Source organism: Falco rusticolus, chromosome 4 (assembly GCF_015220075.1).
Source record: "Falco rusticolus isolate bFalRus1 chromosome 4, bFalRus1.pri, whole genome shotgun sequence".
Lineage (NCBI taxonomy): Eukaryota > Metazoa > Chordata > Aves > Falconiformes > Falconidae > Falco > Falco rusticolus.
In genome coordinates, this window is record NC_051190.1 from 37,564,892 (window position 1) to 37,583,350 (window position 18,459).

The 18,459-nt window shown below is 48.5% G+C and overlaps 2 protein-coding genes across 6 annotated transcripts in view; both read right to left on the reverse strand.

The window, feature by feature from the left end:
• Positions 1–1,486, reverse strand: part of SEC14L5 (SEC14 like lipid binding 5) — a 48,656-nt gene extending 47,170 nt beyond the window's left edge. Inside the window, exon 1 of one of the 3 annotated variants that reach the window (XM_037383351.1) lies at positions 1,380–1,486. The gene's annotated coding sequence lies outside the window, so the exon portion shown is untranslated. The remainder of the gene's footprint in view (positions 1–1,379) is intronic. The other 2 variants (XM_037383354.1, XM_037383352.1) reach the window with 2 other exon arrangements.
• A 5,554-nt stretch (positions 1,487–7,040) lies between these two features.
• Positions 7,041–18,459, reverse strand: part of LOC119147419 (syntaxin-binding protein 4-like) — a 46,901-nt gene continuing 35,482 nt past the window's right edge. For 2 of the 3 annotated variants that reach the window (XM_037386398.1, XM_037386400.1), the window contains exons 12-22: positions 17,924–18,021; positions 15,450–15,546; positions 14,170–14,297; positions 13,518–13,610; positions 12,904–12,969; positions 12,619–12,807; positions 12,212–12,328; positions 10,941–10,990; positions 10,093–10,223; positions 8,691–8,748; positions 7,041–7,917 (exon numbers count right to left, since the gene is read on the reverse strand). In XM_037386398.1, the coding sequence (XP_037242295.1) occupies positions 7,812–7,917; positions 8,691–8,748; positions 10,093–10,223; positions 10,941–10,990; positions 12,212–12,328; positions 12,619–12,807; positions 12,904–12,969; positions 13,518–13,610; positions 14,170–14,297; positions 15,450–15,546; positions 17,924–18,021 (1,133 nt within the window). In that variant the 3' untranslated portion in view covers positions 7,041–7,811. The remainder of the gene's footprint in view (positions 7,918–8,690; positions 8,749–10,092; positions 10,224–10,940; positions 10,991–12,211; positions 12,329–12,618; positions 12,808–12,903; positions 12,970–13,517; positions 13,611–14,169; positions 14,298–15,449; positions 15,547–17,923; positions 18,022–18,459) is intronic. The other variant, XM_037386399.1, reaches the window with a different exon arrangement.

Below are 18,459 nucleotides of genomic sequence, written 5' to 3' on the forward strand. Positions count from 1 at the left end.
ATTTTATCCATCAGCTCTAGTGCCAACAGTTCAATATTCAAGTTCAATTTACGCAGGGAGACATGCTTCAGCTTAACACATAAAACAAGAGCAGGTCCAGTCAGCCTGTCACTTGTCAGCGTAACAAAGCACCAACACAAAATTTCAGCTCGCCTGAAGTTTGCAGTCATTTTTCCTTGGGACACAGGTCACTGTACACGGCACACTTATTAGCCCAACGAGACAAGTGGGGCCACCAGCACAACCCTCCTCTCACCATCCGCAAGCCGATTTGACTACTTGGAGGAGTTAAGCCAAGTGACCCAGAGAACAGCACATGCTTGGTTTAACCCTGCCCTAAAGCCAGTGGGGTTTTATACAGAAGCTGACCCAAATACATCAATACATTCAGCAGCACTTTACCAGGGTCAGCCTTTGAGTTTACAAATACTTCAGATTTTGGGCAGATTTTGGGGTCTGGGTGGTTTTGGTTTTTTTTTTTGTGGGTTTGTTTGGAGTTTTTTGTGTGTGTGCGCGGGTTAGGTGGGGTTTGTTGTTTGCGGGTTTTTTTGTGTGTTTGTTTTGTTCGGTTTAGGGGGTTTTTTTGTTTGTTTGTTGGGTTTGTTTTTTTGTTTGCTTTGCTTTTTGGCCTGGTGGGTTTTTGACGCTGTTGTTGGCGGGGGAGGGGTGTTGTTTGGTTTTTGGGTTCTTTTTGATTTGCAGGCCCAGCGAGAGCACAGCCACCACCGGGGTGCCGGGGCAGGGGATGCCGCCCACACACAAAAGGCACCGGGGTCCCACTGGCAGCCCCCTCCCTGCACCCCGCGCGTGGGCTGCTCCGGCCCGCACCACTGCCAGCGAGGGGCCAGCCAGCCCCTACCCAGCTTCCCCTAAACGGGCTGAAACCACCAAACTTTTATTTATTTATTTTTTAAATTAACCTGACCGCCCCCCAGCTGGCCCAGCCTGCCGCTCACCGCCCCCCCCCGGGTTTTTACCCGCTCCCTCCCAGTCCCCGCAGGATGATGACCCCGGCCCCCCGCCGTACAGGTAACGGCCCCCGTGCCCCCGCACGAAGGGCCCGGGCACACGGCGGCCGCCCCTCAGCCCCCCGCGCCGGGACGAACCTGACAGGGCGGCCCGGAGGGACCGCTGAGGGGCGGGCACGGGGGAGAAGGGGGTACAACGGGAGAACGGGGAGCCGAGAGGGGGAGAACGGGGAGCTAAGAGGGACGGCTGAGGGGGGGAGAACGGGGGGCTCGGGGAGGGGTCTAGGAGGGGCAGAGCGGGGGGCTGAGGGAGGGAGGGAGAAGGGGCGACAGCGGGGAGCCGAGAACGGGGGGGGGAGGGTGGGACCTATAGTGCCCGACGCGGCCGCCCCCCGCCCCACACCCCCTCACCGCGGAACCCGGCCGGGCCCATCCCGGGCTGCGCTGCCGCCGCCGCTGCTGCCGGCTCCACGCGCCGCTTCAACCGCCGCGCGCCGGCCCCGCCCCGCCGGCCGCCCCGCCCCGCCCCGCGGCGCCGCAGAGCGCTGTCCATTGTGCTGCGCGGCCCCGCCCCGCGCACGTGCCCCCGCCGCCATGTCGCGGCGCGGCGCTGAGGCGAGGCCCGGGCCTGGGGGTCGGTGCGGCGGGGCCGGGTCCCTCGGCCAGCGCGGCCGGGCCGGGCGGCGGGGCCGGGGCAGAAGGGCCTGGCAGAGCATGGTACGGCCACCGCAGCAGTGTGGCCACAGGCTTTAGCAGGAGGTTTCGCACTGGCTGCCTGCTGGGCTGTAGCCGCGGGCCTGGCGCTGCAGGCCGAGCGGGGTGGCTCACGGGATGTAGTGGGGTTTAACTTAGGACTGTTTTCTGCCTTAGAACAGGAGGTGTGCAGGGAGATGGGCTCAACTTGGCCTACAGGGCAAGCTTCCCGAGCTGTCATCTGTTCGTTGCGGAGGAGGAACCCACTCAGGTCTGGGCTGGAGGAGGCAGAGCCACAGCTTGTCCTGGGGCAGATCAGATCTTTGTGAACCAAGATGCCTGATCACGTCAGTCCTTAAACTCTTGTCATTGCATTGTACGGAGGTTTGCTTTATTATGGGACTCATTGCACAGCTACAAACTCAACACTTCGAGCAAACGTTCCCGTAACTAAATTCTCCCTTAGGTAACAGGTAATCATCCAGCTCTGTGGCGTTGAAAAGGGTGCTGGGGTGTGTTCTGACCTCTCAGCCTTTTTTTCTGTCACCATCTTTGAATAGCTGTACATTGTTTCATGAACGCTGGGGAGATTGCGCTTGTGCTGTGCTTTGGAGTGTATGGTGAGGCTGGACTCTGTTCATCGAACCGTGAGGCTGTAGCAGGTAGTTGTCACCACCTGGTGAGGGTCCTTGAGAACACGGCTTTACTGGAAGAAAGGATGCCTGTGTAGCCACTTTGGGGCAGGAGAGACAGCTGCTGAGCAGGTGCATGGTCCTGGGTGGGAGGAGCACATGCCATCAAGGAGTGATGGAAGAGCAGGATGTGGGAGACCAGCCTGCAAAAACCAGCACCTTCAAAGCCTCCTTCCAAGATCTCCCTAGGGACCAGCTGCCACTTTGCATGATGTTATTGAAAAACATCGCACTCACATTTAGTGCTGCTTTTTCTTTTCCTGTCTCACCAGTTCTAGCTGTAGAGCATCCCCTTATCTGGGCAGGCATTTCAGGAAGCTGCAGTCATATTTCTTATCAGCAATATTTCCTGAAATGCTGTCTCAAACTGAGGAGACCAGCCTGACGCTGCTCTGTAAACAACAATCCCACAGAGCTGTCAAATGTCAAAGCACTCAAGGCTGCAGCCTGCAGAATCAGAGCAGGCAGCTTTTCCTAGAGACCTTCACAGCACAACTGGGCATTGAAAGCCACAAAGTTACCCAAAGCCTGCAACATCTATGTTCACTGTATAAATAAATGCTGTCTTTTCCCATTTGGAATGCAACTTTTTTTCCAGACAAATGGTATTTCTCTCTCATTCCTCAATCACTGTTAAATTTTCACAGAGAAAACAGAAAAAAATAAAATACCATTTCCGTCTTCTTGCTACAAAACTTACACCAGCCCATTACTACTTTGTGACCTAATTGCAGTAGTTTTCCTTTGGTTCTAACCATAAAAGCTGGTCGAGATTCTGGCAAGTAACATCCCATCCTTTCCTCTGCTGGGCAGCCCTGACTGTAACTCCTGTTTTCCAACAGATAATTTCTCCTGTCGCCAAAAGATCACCATGGCATTTTCCGGTGTCAGTAGGCTACATTTTCCCTTGACACAGAGCCAACTCTTCCCTGGCATTCCCAAGGGCCATGAAGACTCTTGCTGTCCTTCCACCTGCTAGGACTGGGTGCTTGCCTCGAGGGCTGGCGTTCAGCCCTCGGTATTTCTCATGGGAGCTGCTCAGAAAGAAGTTCTCACCCCACAGCAGCCCAGCCCAGGAACTCCTGCCAGTCCCTGCAGTTAGGAAGGAGAGCGTCTGCCAGGAAGGACGTCTGGTCTGGAGATACCATTCAGCCTCCACTTCCCCCATTGCAAACTCTCTCTTCCTCCTAACTTTTATGCCTTAACTGTGGGCATAAATTTGAAAACCTCAAGATTCAAGTGAGCTGGTGCATCATGCGCAGAAAAAAAACTTACAGGGTTTGTTCATGGTATTGTAACTCCTATTTACCTCATTACGAAAACAGTTGACCTCTGAAGAAGCTTCAAAGGACATTTCTGGCAATGCTGTAGTCAGCCAGTCCAGAAAATTCTCTGGTCTGTCTTGGAGGTGCTGGGGTACTCAGGCCTGTGCAGAAGAAAGGTCACGGTGTAGCAGAAAGGCAGCATCATGCAGCCAGCCTGGCTCTTTCTGCACTGTCACACTAAGGTGCTTTCCAGCCCTCCTTCACACGTGTTCAACAACCCTTAGAAAATCAGCATTGTTTAAACATTAAAGAGTGTCTTTAAAAATTCAGCAGCAAAGTTCACCTGCTTTTTAAAGCCATATTTAAAGTGGCGTGGAAGTGTATTTCGACTGTCTGGAACTGGGCTTTGGTCCAGCCCATGTCACTGAGTGGAACTGGGAGAAAGAGGAGGCTCTGCAGCCTCCAGCACTGGGAGCAGACACGTTAGTCTACTCCACAGCAGTGTTCAGGGCTAGCTTTCACCTCTGCTACCCCTACATCTCTGTAGAGAAGCTTTTTAGCATTTAACCTAGCTCTGTTTCATGAAAGTTAAGCAAAAGTTGGATCTGTTGTTTTGAGAGCCAATAAAAGTTAAAATGTTGAGGCTTTCTTCACTGAAAAGATGGATCAGCAGTACCTCATACCACACCATTCGCCAGATCCTTTTGTGTCAGAAGGTTGCGCGATGGATCCTGTGGGTCCCTAGGGCTTTGCCTTCCCCACACCACTCAGAGAAGCTGATACTGTCAGTCCCATTTTTTTTCTCATGCAAAACTGAGCTGAAATGTGCTGCCCAAGGTCACACAGTGAGGTGGCAGAGATCACTGGCAGAGACGAAACTGGAGATCAGACGAGCTCTAGTCCAGCACATTTACAGCAGATTCCGTTACGTTACCCATCAGACTGCAGATAAACAGTGTGCTAATGGCTCTCTGCTACATTCACCTTTCAAGATAATACCTAGGTGGCTACCTGCCCAACCTTCCCCTTTTCTGCAGCTGTTAAAATAGCTAGATAGTCAGATCTTGGTTTGGTTTTTTGTGTTAGGGAGAGAGGTCTCCCAACCTCTGACCCACCAACACAGTTAAGAACTGAATTTCTGCTTTGCATAAGAAAAGTACAAAATAAAACCATCACATCAGTGATACTGAAGCCCCAAAGCTTCCAGGTCAACAGCTGACCACGCTGATGCTCTTTAAATGCATCTTTATGAGCTTATACCCATATAATATGTTGAACGTGGTCTATTATGTCCATTTATGGGGTCTGTTTGTGTTTTCTCCGGTGGCTCATAAAATACTTGTCATTGTCCATCTTATCCACTCAGGAAGATGTAATACCATGCAAGACTCATTTTTATCAGAAATACTCTTCCTTCTCTTCCTCATTTCTGTTCAGTCATACTGGGACCCTCTCAGACAGATACAGCACATTGTGACAGCAGCACATCTCCACAAGCTTACAAGCAAGCCATAATACTGCAAATGAAGACAGAATTCAGCTCTCTACTAGACAGGCCCTGCATGAATAAAATGCATCCTGTTTAAATGTCATATTCCCTGACTTCTCTGCACTGTTTGCTCCTTTATGCATTTCCCGTTTTGCCTCTTGGAAGCTCCGTGAGGAGACATCACCCCGTGACTTGCTGAGTTCTGCCCAATTCCACTTGCCTTGGAGTAAAGCATGACACAAGTTTGTTATTCTGGGTCACCGAAATCAACATCACCTCCAGGAGCACAACTCTCATCCTAGCTTAGCTTTCAACATTGCTCTGAAAACGTAGCAGTTAATAACACCACTATTAATAGAGACTGGAAAGGTTTCTGTGCTTGAAGCAGAGGCAAAAGGAACGTGATAAATTCAAAGAAAATAATGGAGACCAGCTAAGAAATCTGACTGCTTTGGAAAGCACACAATGCTTGGTCCTTGCTTGATGCAAGGATCTCCCGTGGCTGATAGGAACCTGGAGGATTTCTCTTCCAAAGAGGTTGCCAGTAAGCTGAGAGTGCAGAACTGTCTGGGCTTTTTAAAAGGTTAATATCTTCACAGCTCTTTTACTAGCAGACAGCTCAGGATACAAAAAATACAGCAGCCCTGGGTCAGCATCTTGTCGTTTCCAGCCTTTGCCATGTGTTAGCATCAACTGCACAATGTTTGTTGTGGTTTGCCAGGCTTGTCTCATCCAAGCCCTCACCTCACCCGCTGCGATACTTTTATACAAAATTTTCTCTCTTGGGACATTAAAATACAAATCACTTGACTATGGAAGCAACATTGAGTATATTCTCTTTCAGACCATGCAGCTGACCCTGCTGGGATGGGACTGGCCTGTACCCTTCCAGCACAGGTGGGGCTCAATACTCGTATTTTGAGAAAATCACATGATCACAAAACTGTTGACTTCCACAAGTTTGGCCTAAATAGTTCTGTTTTCCCCATAACATGTTCCTTTTCTACCAGGTTTCTGAAGCGCCACTGGGTATACGTAATGACACAGTACGGCTGAAGACCTGCTACTTCCCAAAATCTTGTTTGTACTGTTCTCTGGCAAGTGTGGTGAGCAAGGGCTGGAGACATCTCCCTAGGATGCAACCTCCAGCCAAATGTCTTTTGAAGACACCCTGCTAGGAGCAGATTGGTACCTGCCATATAACCCCAGGGAACTGGAGATGTTTTTCCTAGAGACAGGGTACACCAAACTGGTGAGACTGGATTTTGCTCTGTGCACCCGCATCTGTCTTCTTGCAACTTTGCCCTGCCTATATAACATACAAGATGAGAACAAATCCATAGGGCTAGTAACTCCAGTATTTGCTACCACTCCATCAAAACAGAGAACACTGGGGAACAAGATATTAACCATAGGGTATCCCAAGATTAATGTTTTTTTAAAAAGTATCTCCTTCCTGGGAATATTCTTTGTGAGTGGTCCAAAGAATTAAGTTTCCTTTTAGAAGTCTTTTAATATATATTCTGAGGCATGCATTCAAAAGATTTAATTTACCTTGAGCTATGAAATTAAGTTTAACCAAAATTTCAGACTGACTGTTTATGCAGCTGTGAAGTTTCACCACACAGTTACTGTTTTAGCAGTCCAGCAATATCTTTTGAGTGCAGTAGTTACCGGGGAGGGTCATGATTTTTCCTAAGCCTTTATTTTAGGCTATAAAGGAGCACATGCATTGAACTCCCACAAAGGAGATTTGAAGTAATCAAAAATTCTGTGTAAAAGCCAGAATGCACCCCATTTTCATGCAACTTCTCAATGCATCTTGCTAGGAGCTGCCAAAATGAGAGGGAGGAAAAAAAAGGGCTCAGGCAGGGTCTTTGTCCCAGAGATGCTGAACGCAGCAACTGCAATCAGAGCCCAGAAAGCAAACGCCTTGTGAGTAGTGTTTCCATTTTATTTTCCAGACCTTCTGTTCATCTTGGATCTCTACCCCATTCATTGCTATCTTGCAATACAATCTTGCATCACGTGTATCTAATTTCCAAGTGTCACTGCAGGCTTTATTGAGCTACGTTCACTATGTCCTCTCTTGCATTCCAGGGAGTGCCTGGTGCTCAGCAATAGATGGCCACCGGCAGCATACAGCTGGCTATCTCTGCACTCTGTCCAGCCACTCGCTGAGATGGCACTTTCCCTTTCAAGCATTGCAGCTGGGATAAGCTATACAAAAAGAATAAAAAGAGAAATACCTATCCCGAACAGCTAGGACGCTACAGATTAAGCTGCTTTGATTACAGTTGCTAAATATACTTTGGTTTTTCAAATGAAACACCAAAAGGAATCTGTTGGAGACCCCTGAGTCCCTCAGGTACGTTCATGCTCCTCTCACTACCCAGAATACAAGCTCTAAAAGGCTGCCAGTGAAATCCAGGCCCTTGTAGCCTCTTGAGAATATTTTTTCCTATAAAGCTGCAAAACCGTGAGCAAATAGCCTTGTATGATAACTCAGAGGTAGACATGCAGGGGAGGTTGCTGAAAAAGTCTTGGGTAGTCAGGAAGAATTAGTCTCGTGTTAGAAAGCTTGTTGCTCGGTCTGGTTTGCCTGGAGGTGGAAGCACTGGTGGTGTGTCCTTCCCCTCTCCCGGCCCAGGAGCAGCTGTGTTACGGACAGCGCGGCTCAGAGCGTGGGCAAGCCGTGTGAGGTTTATGTAGGCGGCTTAGGCAGTTCGTTGGTTGAGCTTGGTGGCTGCGGTTGATCGCTCTTGGTCTGGCTTGCAGGAGGGGGCCACGTGGTCTTCTGATGAAGATGGCTGAAAACGAGAAAGAGGTTTTACATAGTTTGGGAGAAGGACGCAGAGGATAACATGATGACAACGCCCGTTAGGAAAGACGAGTGGGCCACGGATCTCGTATGGCTAGTGGATAGTGCTGGCCACCTGTTTTGTCTGAGAATGCTCTTCATAACCTTGAACTCGTGGTTTGCAAATGCCTGCTTTTTACCTAACTAAAAACCTGTGCTGTCAGATCTTCAGCTCGAGTTAAGGTGATCAGCTAAGACAGTAGATGTTTAGGTCTCAAATTGCCCTTTCAGCAGATATATTTAGGACATGGCTCGGTTAAATATAAGCCATTTAAGAGGTTTTAGGGAAATTCTTAAGATACTGAAGGTCCAAAATAAAGCTCCCCTTGGCCAGGGCTTCACAGCATCTTGATACCACAACATAAAAGATGACACATTCAGTGATGCTTTTTTCCTTCCTCAGAACTCACAGTGGTCTAAAAAATGCCAGCTAGACAAGCCATAGAACTGCAAATTCCCATCTGGCCTGAAGGAAAAAGAACATTTCAGAGAACAAAAGAGAGATTCAGGAATTCACACTGTACTTCACTGTGCAGGGTGGGAAGTCTCTTGCTGTCTAGGAAGAGACGTATTTCTCTCATATGGCCATCTGGAGGCCTCTACTAGATTATCAGGTTAAAAGTCATCGAGCAAAAAATTTGATTAAAAAGCCCAACAAAACAAACAGGAATTGTTAGTATGTGTGTTGTCAAATTTACAGACCATGGCAGTTTTGACACCTACTCCTTGTAATTTGGGATTCCTTCAGCAGGCAGGCACTGGTCCCTGTCACATGGCAAAGCTGCAAATGTAAGCACACAGCCAAGTATAAGTGAAGGGTTAGCAAATATGCCCAATGCAAGTAGCACATTATGATTATGCACATTTAAATGATGCAGGAACTCTGAAAATGCTGACATGCTCATGTATCAGAGGTACTCCTTAAAGGCTACAATTATTTTCCTTGTGTCTTGTACTTTGAGACAAAGACAACGCTGGACCATGGCCATGTTTAGCTGGCGAATAGCATCAAAGAGTAAGGACGGGGCACCCGTTTGGGGCTGTACGCTCACCTGATCGTAACACGGAGGAGATCAGAAACTCTCCCTTTGCATGGAAGGGGACAAGCGCGGGGTCAAATAACTGCTGCCAAGAAATGTTTGTGGCTCACGGACTAAACTCAAGAGTCCCAGGTCGGGAAAGCTAATTCAGACTCCATGGAGCTAGGTGCTGTTTCTCTGATTTTCTCCCATCCACAAACATGGGAGGGGAAGGGTGTCTAGCCTGATTTGTACACCAAGAAAACAGGGAGATTACTGCTCCCCCCTGCTCGGCATTGTTGGAGTCATAGCTGGGTGGTATAACGAAGGCTTGGATCCCTGGTTCAAAGCTATTGAGAAACTGGACAGGGTCCAGCAAAGGGAGCCTGAGGGCTCCTGACCTGCAAGGAGGGGCTGGGGAGGGCTGAGGGAGCTGGGCTTGTTCACCTGGCAAAGAGAAGGCTGAGAGGCAATCTCACAGCACCCACTCCACTTCAAGGGCAATTAGAAAGGTGTTGCAGCCAAGCTTTTCTTGGCAGTGGCAGACAACATAACTGGAGGCAGTGGCCACGTAGTGCACCTGGAGGAGCTCAGACTAGGTGCTGGGAAAATCTTTTTCATGGAGCATAATACAGCACGGGAACACAGTATCCAGAAAGGCTGTGGATCTCCATCCATGGAGGCTGAAAGCACAGCTGGCTAAACCCACTGCAGACCTCATCCAGTGTGATGGTCCTAACTGGAGTAGAAGAGTTGCCTCCTGATCTCCCAGTCCCTTTCAACCAGCATTTCTACAATTCTGTGAAACCACCCTCCTGCCTGTTAGGTTTTTTGCCCTGGATAAATGCCTTTCCTGTGGCCCTGGGCACAAGTCACACCCTTTGACTCCTTACACTGCAAGTCTGCATTTCAGATTCAAAGATGAGTCACATGGATACACAGAGGGCAATTACATCTCGGTTAGCATCAGAGAATCAGGTACACGTATGGGAGGCTTAACTGGTATGACAAAAAAATATGGAAGGTGGTGGAAACTGTAAATAACACTAACAGACATCCCAGAGACTTGTTTGGATTCAGGTTTCTCCAGGTAATTTAGTACTTACCGTCCTTGTTCGAGAGGATTGGCGCTAACAGTTCTTTAGCTTCTGATAGCAAAAGTTCAACAAGATCTGAAGATGGAAGAGATGTATCTGAGACTGCGTCTGTTTTATCCTCTTCTCTTTCACTGTTGGCTCTTATAAATATGGAAAGTGCCATCAATACTTCTATCACAGAATGGTCATTGAAAATCCTGACCAGCTTCTTGTGAAAGGATATTTTATGTAAATTCTGTGTATTCAGGGGGGATTGTGTCGTGTCTCAATCGCTCAACAGCACAGGAGACTCTTTTAGACATACTTATCAATGGGACAGCGACCTTTCAACGATTTAATCAGTTAAAAACACACAGTGAGTTTGATATACTTTTTTCCAAGTGATAGGAGATAGGCTCAGGTTGAAGGGAGGGAGTCCAGAAGCCTGAAGTCTATTTCTGCACGCATTCATGCAGTTGAGAGCCATGCTGGCTCTTTGCTTACACTCTGTCCATTACTGTAACTGCTAATACAAAAGGACACGGTCCTAAAGCCAAAACCTGACTTATCTTAGGAAAAGCAGGCGGGTCAAAGCCTGCTTCTTTGAAACAACCTGCTTAGGGTCTCTGCTAACAAGAGCAACTTAACCAGGGGAGTGTTTCAGCTACTCATTCCTAAAAAAAACCTGAACAGAGACCAACCCCGCCAAGTACCAATCCATCAGCAGCCTCCAGATGATCTTTCTCCCATGGTTTCACTTCCAAGCAACAATATGTTTAGAAACTCTGGGTAGGTTACATGTGAATCACCTTCCCCAGAGAAAGGTCAGAAAGGACATTTCATGTTGCTGTTCACAATTTCCAGAAGCCATCTCCTACCTTTTCTCATCTGGTAACTGACTGGGGGTGCTCAGGACCTTGTGAACATTCTGCCATGCAACAAAAAAAAGAGAAAAAAAAAAAAGGTTTCAAAGTTGTAGGAATGAATAATTCCTGAGAACAAACCCCATGGGTTTTTCCTGGTGATCAGATTTAATATGACAGTAATCAGCTTCTGCTTATTCATTGCCCTTGAAGCAAGTATCTCAAGGCCTTTTGCAACTTAAGCAACATTCACAGCCTATGCAAATATACAGACACATATAAATTATGCATTTTAATACCAACACTAAAATATACAAAATGCAACATAAAAATACTCTTCCAAAGAACAATTTTGCAGGCTACGTTTCAGCAAGCCTTTATCGTCTCTACTAGCAATCCCCGGTTTCTGGATTGTAGCTGCACGTGTAAGCTCTCATTACCATGCACAGTTAATGAATTCTCAAACACTACTGAGGGATGTATAAAAAAAGGAAGATATTTCGCTCCAGTGGTCCAAATCCTGTGATGTGTGACCCTGGGGCCAAGTCAAATTCATTTCCAAAGTCTGGCCCCAACCCGCAGCAGCACATGGTGCTGCAGGTCTAGAAGCGGTGTAACGCTTCCTCCTCTGAGGCAGAGGATGCAGCACCTACGCTCCTTTCACTCCACCGTTTCCTATTGATTTCAAGAGCTCTTGGGACAGGCTACTAGTAGCTGTAGCAGATATGTTGAATGCTAGTGCTTCCCGTGCTGGCCAGTTTGCTAATTATACAAGTTTGTATTCCCGATACAGGGAGTTAAGTGGAAGAACAGTCAATTAAAAGACTAAAGCAATTACGTGTGAGATTTTGCAGGAAATCGGGGTGGGGGGTGGGAAAGCACTGGAAGAGCAAAGCCACTCTTCAAGTTCACACTTGTTGTATAGAGAAACAACCGTCAGTTGTACAGAGGGAAGGTTAAAACACACGTTTTTGGCAGCAGAGGTCATAGAGCAGCCTCAGCTAGAGCATTACAGGGGGACTGGGGAGCTGGGGACAGCAGAGCCACCAGGCACAACCTGCACCACGGTGTTTATGCAGCTCTCAGGTAGATGAGTGTATGTTATTAGTTCATTCCCTAGTTTCTCCTAAACAACAGACAGTGCCTTTTCAGGATTAATTAAATAAATAAATAAATAAATAAATCTCTTGCTCATGGAGCAGGAAGTTATTTGGACTTGCAAAATCACCCTTAAGGTAAGAGGCCACAGTGATGCCACCAGCACTGGGGGCGGTTCAGCTCTTCACCTGCACAAACAGGAGCAGTTTCCTATTGCAGATCTCCAGGCGCTTCCGTGAGACTTCTGATTTTCGTAACTGGCCATCAGCCAGCGACAACTGTCTTTTCAGTTCCAGGATGTCCTCCTGAGGTGGGGCCAGAGGGAGAAAAGAAAGGTGATGATGATGCTCTAGCCTTAGCTTTTGGAAACACCAAATTATGACATTTGCTACCAACAGAAAACCACTGTCCTTTTGGAATAGACAGTGGGAATTACACAGATTAGAACACAGACCCATGCTGGCCTTGTGGTCATGCATGACAAACGATGTGTGTGCTATGTTCATTTTCTCCTTTACAAACAGAAGGAGGGGGACCCACAGAAGAAGGGCAAGGAGGGATGTGGGTTTTTTCCCAGGCTGAGGGGTTGCATTACCTCTATTTCAGAGACGTGCTTTGCTTTCTTCCCCGCCAACTGCATCTTCAGTTCTGCAATTTCAGCTTCCAGCAAGTGGATCACTTCCTCATAGTCCTGCTCTGCACTGTGAGCCTGTCTCTGCACGACCTCAGCCATCTGCAGCTTGCTGTGCAGTGTCCGGTTCTCCGAGAGGAACCCCAGTGCTTTCTGGAAGCAGTGAGAGGTTGTGGTGAATGCACCACATATCCCTCAGCTGCCAAGCATCAAAACCACCCCAAGGCTCTCAGCAATCTCTTCACTAACCTGGTTCAGTCTCTGAAGCTCATCTTCCATTGACTTCTTGCTCTTCTCCACCTCTTTCAGGAGAGACTATGGAAAATATTGTGGCCGGATTAGAAGCAGCAGGCAATAGGACATTCTCTAGAAGACGCCCTAGTCTTGCAGACCCTAATCACCAGAATAATATTTTACGGAAGCAGTTGTATGCACTCTACCCCACCACAGCGCTTTTTGGGCTGTGACCTGCACACCTGCAGAAATCTGCCTGGACACAGCTGTGGTGCTATGGCCGCACCAGCAGCCTGCACCTGGGTCAGGATGGGAGGGCAGGTGGTGCTTCTCTTATTCATGGACTTGAATTATTTCTGTCGCACGTTTTTGTATTTCTACATATTTACTCACTTCTAAAAAGTGACTGCATACTTTCAGTGCAATAAGTTTTCATTTGAGGTTGAGAGCACGAAAGAGGCAATTAAGGAGAACCAAGGGTGAGAGCCTCCTTTTTCACGAGGAACACACAGAATGCAAACTGGTGACTTTTTAAGAGGGACAGGCTACACCATTACCCTCATGTACAACTACAGCGAGCTACAGCAGAAGGCAGCAGCCAAGAAATCTGCTCAGAGGAGAGGCTCCACCTTTAGCCTTCGGACTTCTTGCCGCAGATCCATCATTTCCAGTTGCAGCTGCTCCAGCTCCTCATTGCCATTACAGCTGAGAGAGTCGAAGGTCTGCAAGGCAGAGGGACAGACAGCATCATGCACCACTTAGGATTTACCAAAAGCAGGGTGCTATATGGTAGGCATATTGTTTTCCATGCCCAGAATAGCGATGCATCAAAATCACTTTGAAAAGGAGTCAGCATTTTTATGCAACAGATCAAAAGGCACATTAAATACTTCAGCTGCACTTTTGGGTTTTTTTTTCCCCACAGGATTTCATTCTCTGATCCCTGACATAGCTGGAATAGCTGTGCTACAGTGAATTTTCATTATGTGAACCAGGTGAGATTAGTTGGAATTGATTAATTGTAGCTAATTTTCCTTCTGTATCACTGCCAGGCTGCATTTATTATCCCATATATATTGTTATTTCCTTATTAAAAATGAGAAGTCTGAAGTCTTTTGTAGAATTTCCTACAATAAAAATGATTAATGCATAGTCCTGCCTTCTCTTTATAACTCTAGAACAACCAGAAAACAGTAATTTAGCTTTTCCCATCTCAGAAATTCATGGTTTTCATGTAGAAGGTTCATGGATTCAATGTAGGAGAGCGCTGGACTGACTGACCGCAGAGTGGAAAGCTGACGTATCCAGCAAAGTGGCCACCTCATGCTGCGTGAAGAGCAAGGAATTGGAATCCAGACCAGCCTCGTGCAGCTCCTCCTGCATCAGATCCCTGAGTGCTTGGAGAAGATCTATGAAAAAGAATCAGTTTTTACCAAGCTAAAAGAGAAAAGTGCTGTGTGTTAGGAGAAAACACCACTGATGTTGGGGGCACCGACTGACTCCCAAGCAGAGCGGGTTTAGAGACGCCCAGCAGTCTTCTTGAACACCCCTGGGCTCTTTGGCAATCCCACCAAGCTCAAATAAGTTGTTGACAATCTTTGCCAGACTCTGGTTTTCTTACCCAATTGAAAAAAACTAAACTTTTAAAAACAACCCCCACTCCCACCCCCCCGATATTTTCATAGCAGTGTTTTCATTATTGTATTCTCAAATTTTTAAAATTTTAAGCCCAAACCACATTTCTCTGGCAAAAGGCACCTGCCTGCCTCCTGGCACCAGGATGCTGACTTCAACAAAAAACAACTCCATGACTCCAGCACATAGAAAAGGTGTTAAACTGACAAAAGGTGTTAAATCTGAAAATCCAGATTCATTTTGCTTTCAGACACAGAGGAAAGCACAGCGCAAGGGGCTGCATGGGACAGGAGCCGGCACAGTGGTGGGGGTCCCCAGCCCCTCCAGCCCTCAGCCCCCGGGCTGCAGCAGGAGCTGGAGCCTTTCCACAAAAGCAGCATCTTTATTGCCAGCACATTTGCCAGATACCCCTAATCATCCTTATTTCTCTTGCCACAAACTATAAAGCCAGTTGCTCTGAGGAGGGCTCATGGTTCTGTATCCCACCGCTCGCTCTGTGCAAACACACCTGTCCCAGAGGCATTGTGCTTCGTGAGCCCGTTCTGCCTGGTAGGGATGTAGCTGATGTCTTTGAATTTTTGCAAAAAAACCCAAACTTCTGTGGGCCAGATATGCTCTGGCAGGTCACAGAAAGCAGAGCAGGCTTTCATCGCCTGCGTGTCCTCTGGCCAGCTCTTGCTAGGAAAGCTGGGGTTTTAAGGAAAGCAAACCTTCCCACCGACTTTCTTTTATTCTGATTTTACATACACTTCTACCAAGTGCCTTCTTTTGTATTTGTGACTTTTCTTAACTGTTTTGAGGCTACATCAATACCCAGGCAGGTGTCTTACCTGCCACCTTTCAGCAGATGCCTCTCTCCTTTCTCAGCTGCCAGCAAAGCTACACCAAACTCAAAAAGCCGGTCACGCACAGAGCTGCCCGCTCACCTCCGTAGGCCACCGTCCCCTGTGAGTCTGTGGTCAAGTTTTGCCGTAACTGCCTCTTCTTCTCGTCAGTCACATCCAGACCGAGATACTGCAGAACCTTGAGCAGAAACAATGAACCTTTAAAAAGAAAAATACTGGAAAAGCAATGTTTTGAAGTAAGTGCTGGGAAGACACTTGGTGCTGGGTTTCTCCTGGAGGTGGCTCTCCAGGCAGCATCTCCCAAAGGAGCAGGCTTGGGCTGGATTTCCAGCCTCCTCTTTCCTACTTGTGTACAGAAATGTCTGTTCCTGAAGACACATTCACATCCCTCCAAGAACGTTTTACACTGTCTGCAATCAGGTTTGCAGCTATGACAAACTGTCAGGAGCCTTATCAAAAGCTGGTTGAGCTATAGCAGGTCTCGGTTGCCAGGAACTCAGCCTCTTCCTTTTACTGCCCAGGAATTGTGTTTGGGACCAAGGAGATAAAAGCTAGTCACGGAGTATTTCCTGTGGCAACAAGAGACATTAAAACGTTTTGCTTCTCTACTGCACCTTTTGCTCTCTTCATTCCGCCTGATGCCCTGTCTTCTGCTGATATTTATCAGTTCGACCCCAGGGCACCACACAGAAGCAGGTAAGCCTGTGCAAATGCCACTTCACTGCTGGCGGCAGCAAGTAAGTCTTAAAAGACGAAGTCGAGCTCAGCAGACTGTGGGAAAGAGCCCGAGTTAAATGCTTGCCTGTCCCAGGCTGCACACACAGCTCCCGCTCACATGCCTGCAGCACCCCGGCACGGTGCCCTGCAAGGGGGCTGGAGCCAGGTCCTTGATTGCATTCCTATCACCTCCAAGCCCACGGGACCCATCCGCACCCATGCGCTGCCCATTTGAGTCCCACCTTTGCCCACCACCCTGTGCAAGGCAGTGCTACAGGCTCCCGGGCTGTAGGATGCTGATGCTGGCACCTTGCCGACGTGTGGCCACCCCAAAACCATCTCAGGTTGTGCCGGTTGGTGGGCATGTCCTGACCCTGGCACTGCTGCAGCTGCCCGCGCATAACGCTGGCTTTTAAAAGGGGAAGCCAAGCGCTCCCCACTCCCCTCCCACCAGAGAGGAGCTGATTTTATACCCGTGACGAGCAGAGGTCTCTGCGAAAATGCAATCCTAAATCCCGCTTTAGGAGAATTATGCAGGTTTAGAAGAAAAGTTCCTGCTTGCACGCTGCCCTCCGGGGAGGCGAAAGCAGCAGGAGGGCGAGCGCTGCGCCTGCCGTGGGGTGGCAGCAGGTGCTCGCTGCATCGGGCCCTCCCTGGCATCCCCCGGCCCTGCAGAAGAGGCTGCATTCCCACGCTCCCCCCTCAAATGCCCGCGGTACCAGGAGGGGGGGACACGCACCCCAAAGCCAGACTGAGGGCATGGCCCCCCGGGGGGGTCTTGGTGAGCAAACGGGCAGCCCCACTCCCTGCCCTTTGGTGGTGCCCGTGGAATAGATTTTCCGTAAAATTAGGAAAGGAGGCTGGATCCTCGGTGAGATGTCTCGTCCTTCAGCCTTCCCTCGCCCACGCCTGGCTGCCCGAGGTCACCCCCCCGGCGACAGCAGCACCGGAAAGTTTGGAGGGCAGCTGCCTCCACCTGCAGCCCTGAGCTGAATGCATTACATCCCAGGGAGGCGCGACTGCCAGAAGAGACTTCTGGAGCTCCCCGGAGCTTTGAAAAATAGCCAAGATGAGCCAAGGTGTGTTTAAATGCCCCTTCAGTCACAACGAAGATGTTTCTTGATGCTTCCTTCTCCATTTTTACCTTTAGAGGCTGGACCCAACCTCCAGCAAACTCGACTTAAAAGCTGAGACCCGATTTTTTGTGTTCCAGACTCTTGGTAATAAATACAGTTTGGTGGCTGACTCTCATGCCTCTATCTCAAAAAAACAGATTAATTAATTAATTGTAGCATGTGAGCAGCGTGATGCTAATAAGGAAAGCAATTTTCTGAGTACTCTGCGCTCCGCATTGCCCGGGCTACCGCCGTTCCCAGCACAGCCCAGTCGGTATCCTGGGGAGGTGAAGGGGAGTTAGGCTGGAGCAGGCTGTTCGGTGGAGGATGGGCTGCCTGCAGATCAGAGCCCTGATCAAGTGCTACAGCTTCATTCTGTGCAAACAGGCAGGCTCCTTCTCTCCAACTATATCTATTCAGGTTTGCATTTTTTTTAATCCCTCCAAAAAACAAGCAACGCAGTGACGCCCATGCTGGTACCTGGCGTGGTCTGCACATGCCTAAGTGCAACATTGGTGCAAGAATCAAAGCTGGAAGGTCTTGATCTGCTCTTTCACAGCAAAGGAACACAAGGGGAGCATTCAGGTAAGCTCATTGTGTTTGCCAAGGATGTGGCAGCTGTAAGCAAGGAGGTGTGGCACCAGGGACACCTCTGCACAGCACACCTTTGGGGGAGGACTGAGAGGAGACCTGGCTTCGGGGTGAGGGACCAGTTCCACTTACCAGCTCCAGTTTCTCATCCTTGAGCCGGACGTTGGGATCCAGCGCTACTTTTGGTTTGGTGCCTGAAGCTGCTTTATGATTAGATGCTGAAGCAGGTGCTGAAAAAACAAAAAGTAAATGTTAATGGAGGAACACTGCTTTAGCTTCTTTTCTGCTTTAGCAGGGGGTTGGCCTAGGTGATCTCCAGGGGTGCCTTCTAATCCTGACCATTCTGTGAGTCTGTGAACACCTGGGCAGAGGAAAGAGGTGCCCACAAAACAAAATTCAGAACTCCTGTTGAATGAAATACAATGTGTGTGCAGCAGGCCAAAAATCAAAGACCAGGATTTACTAAATCTTGTCCTGGAAGGCTGGACTAGGCCACCGGTGAAAAGAGTGGATACTGGGGCAAACCCGTACTGAAACTGGGCTTCAGCATGATTTGAGATCGGACGTTTCATCCCAGGACCTAGGACTGCAAAAATAGCACTTTGGAAATTTCCAATCATAAATTTTTGTGGAGTCTTGGGGTCTGTAGTTATGGTGATCTGTGGAAA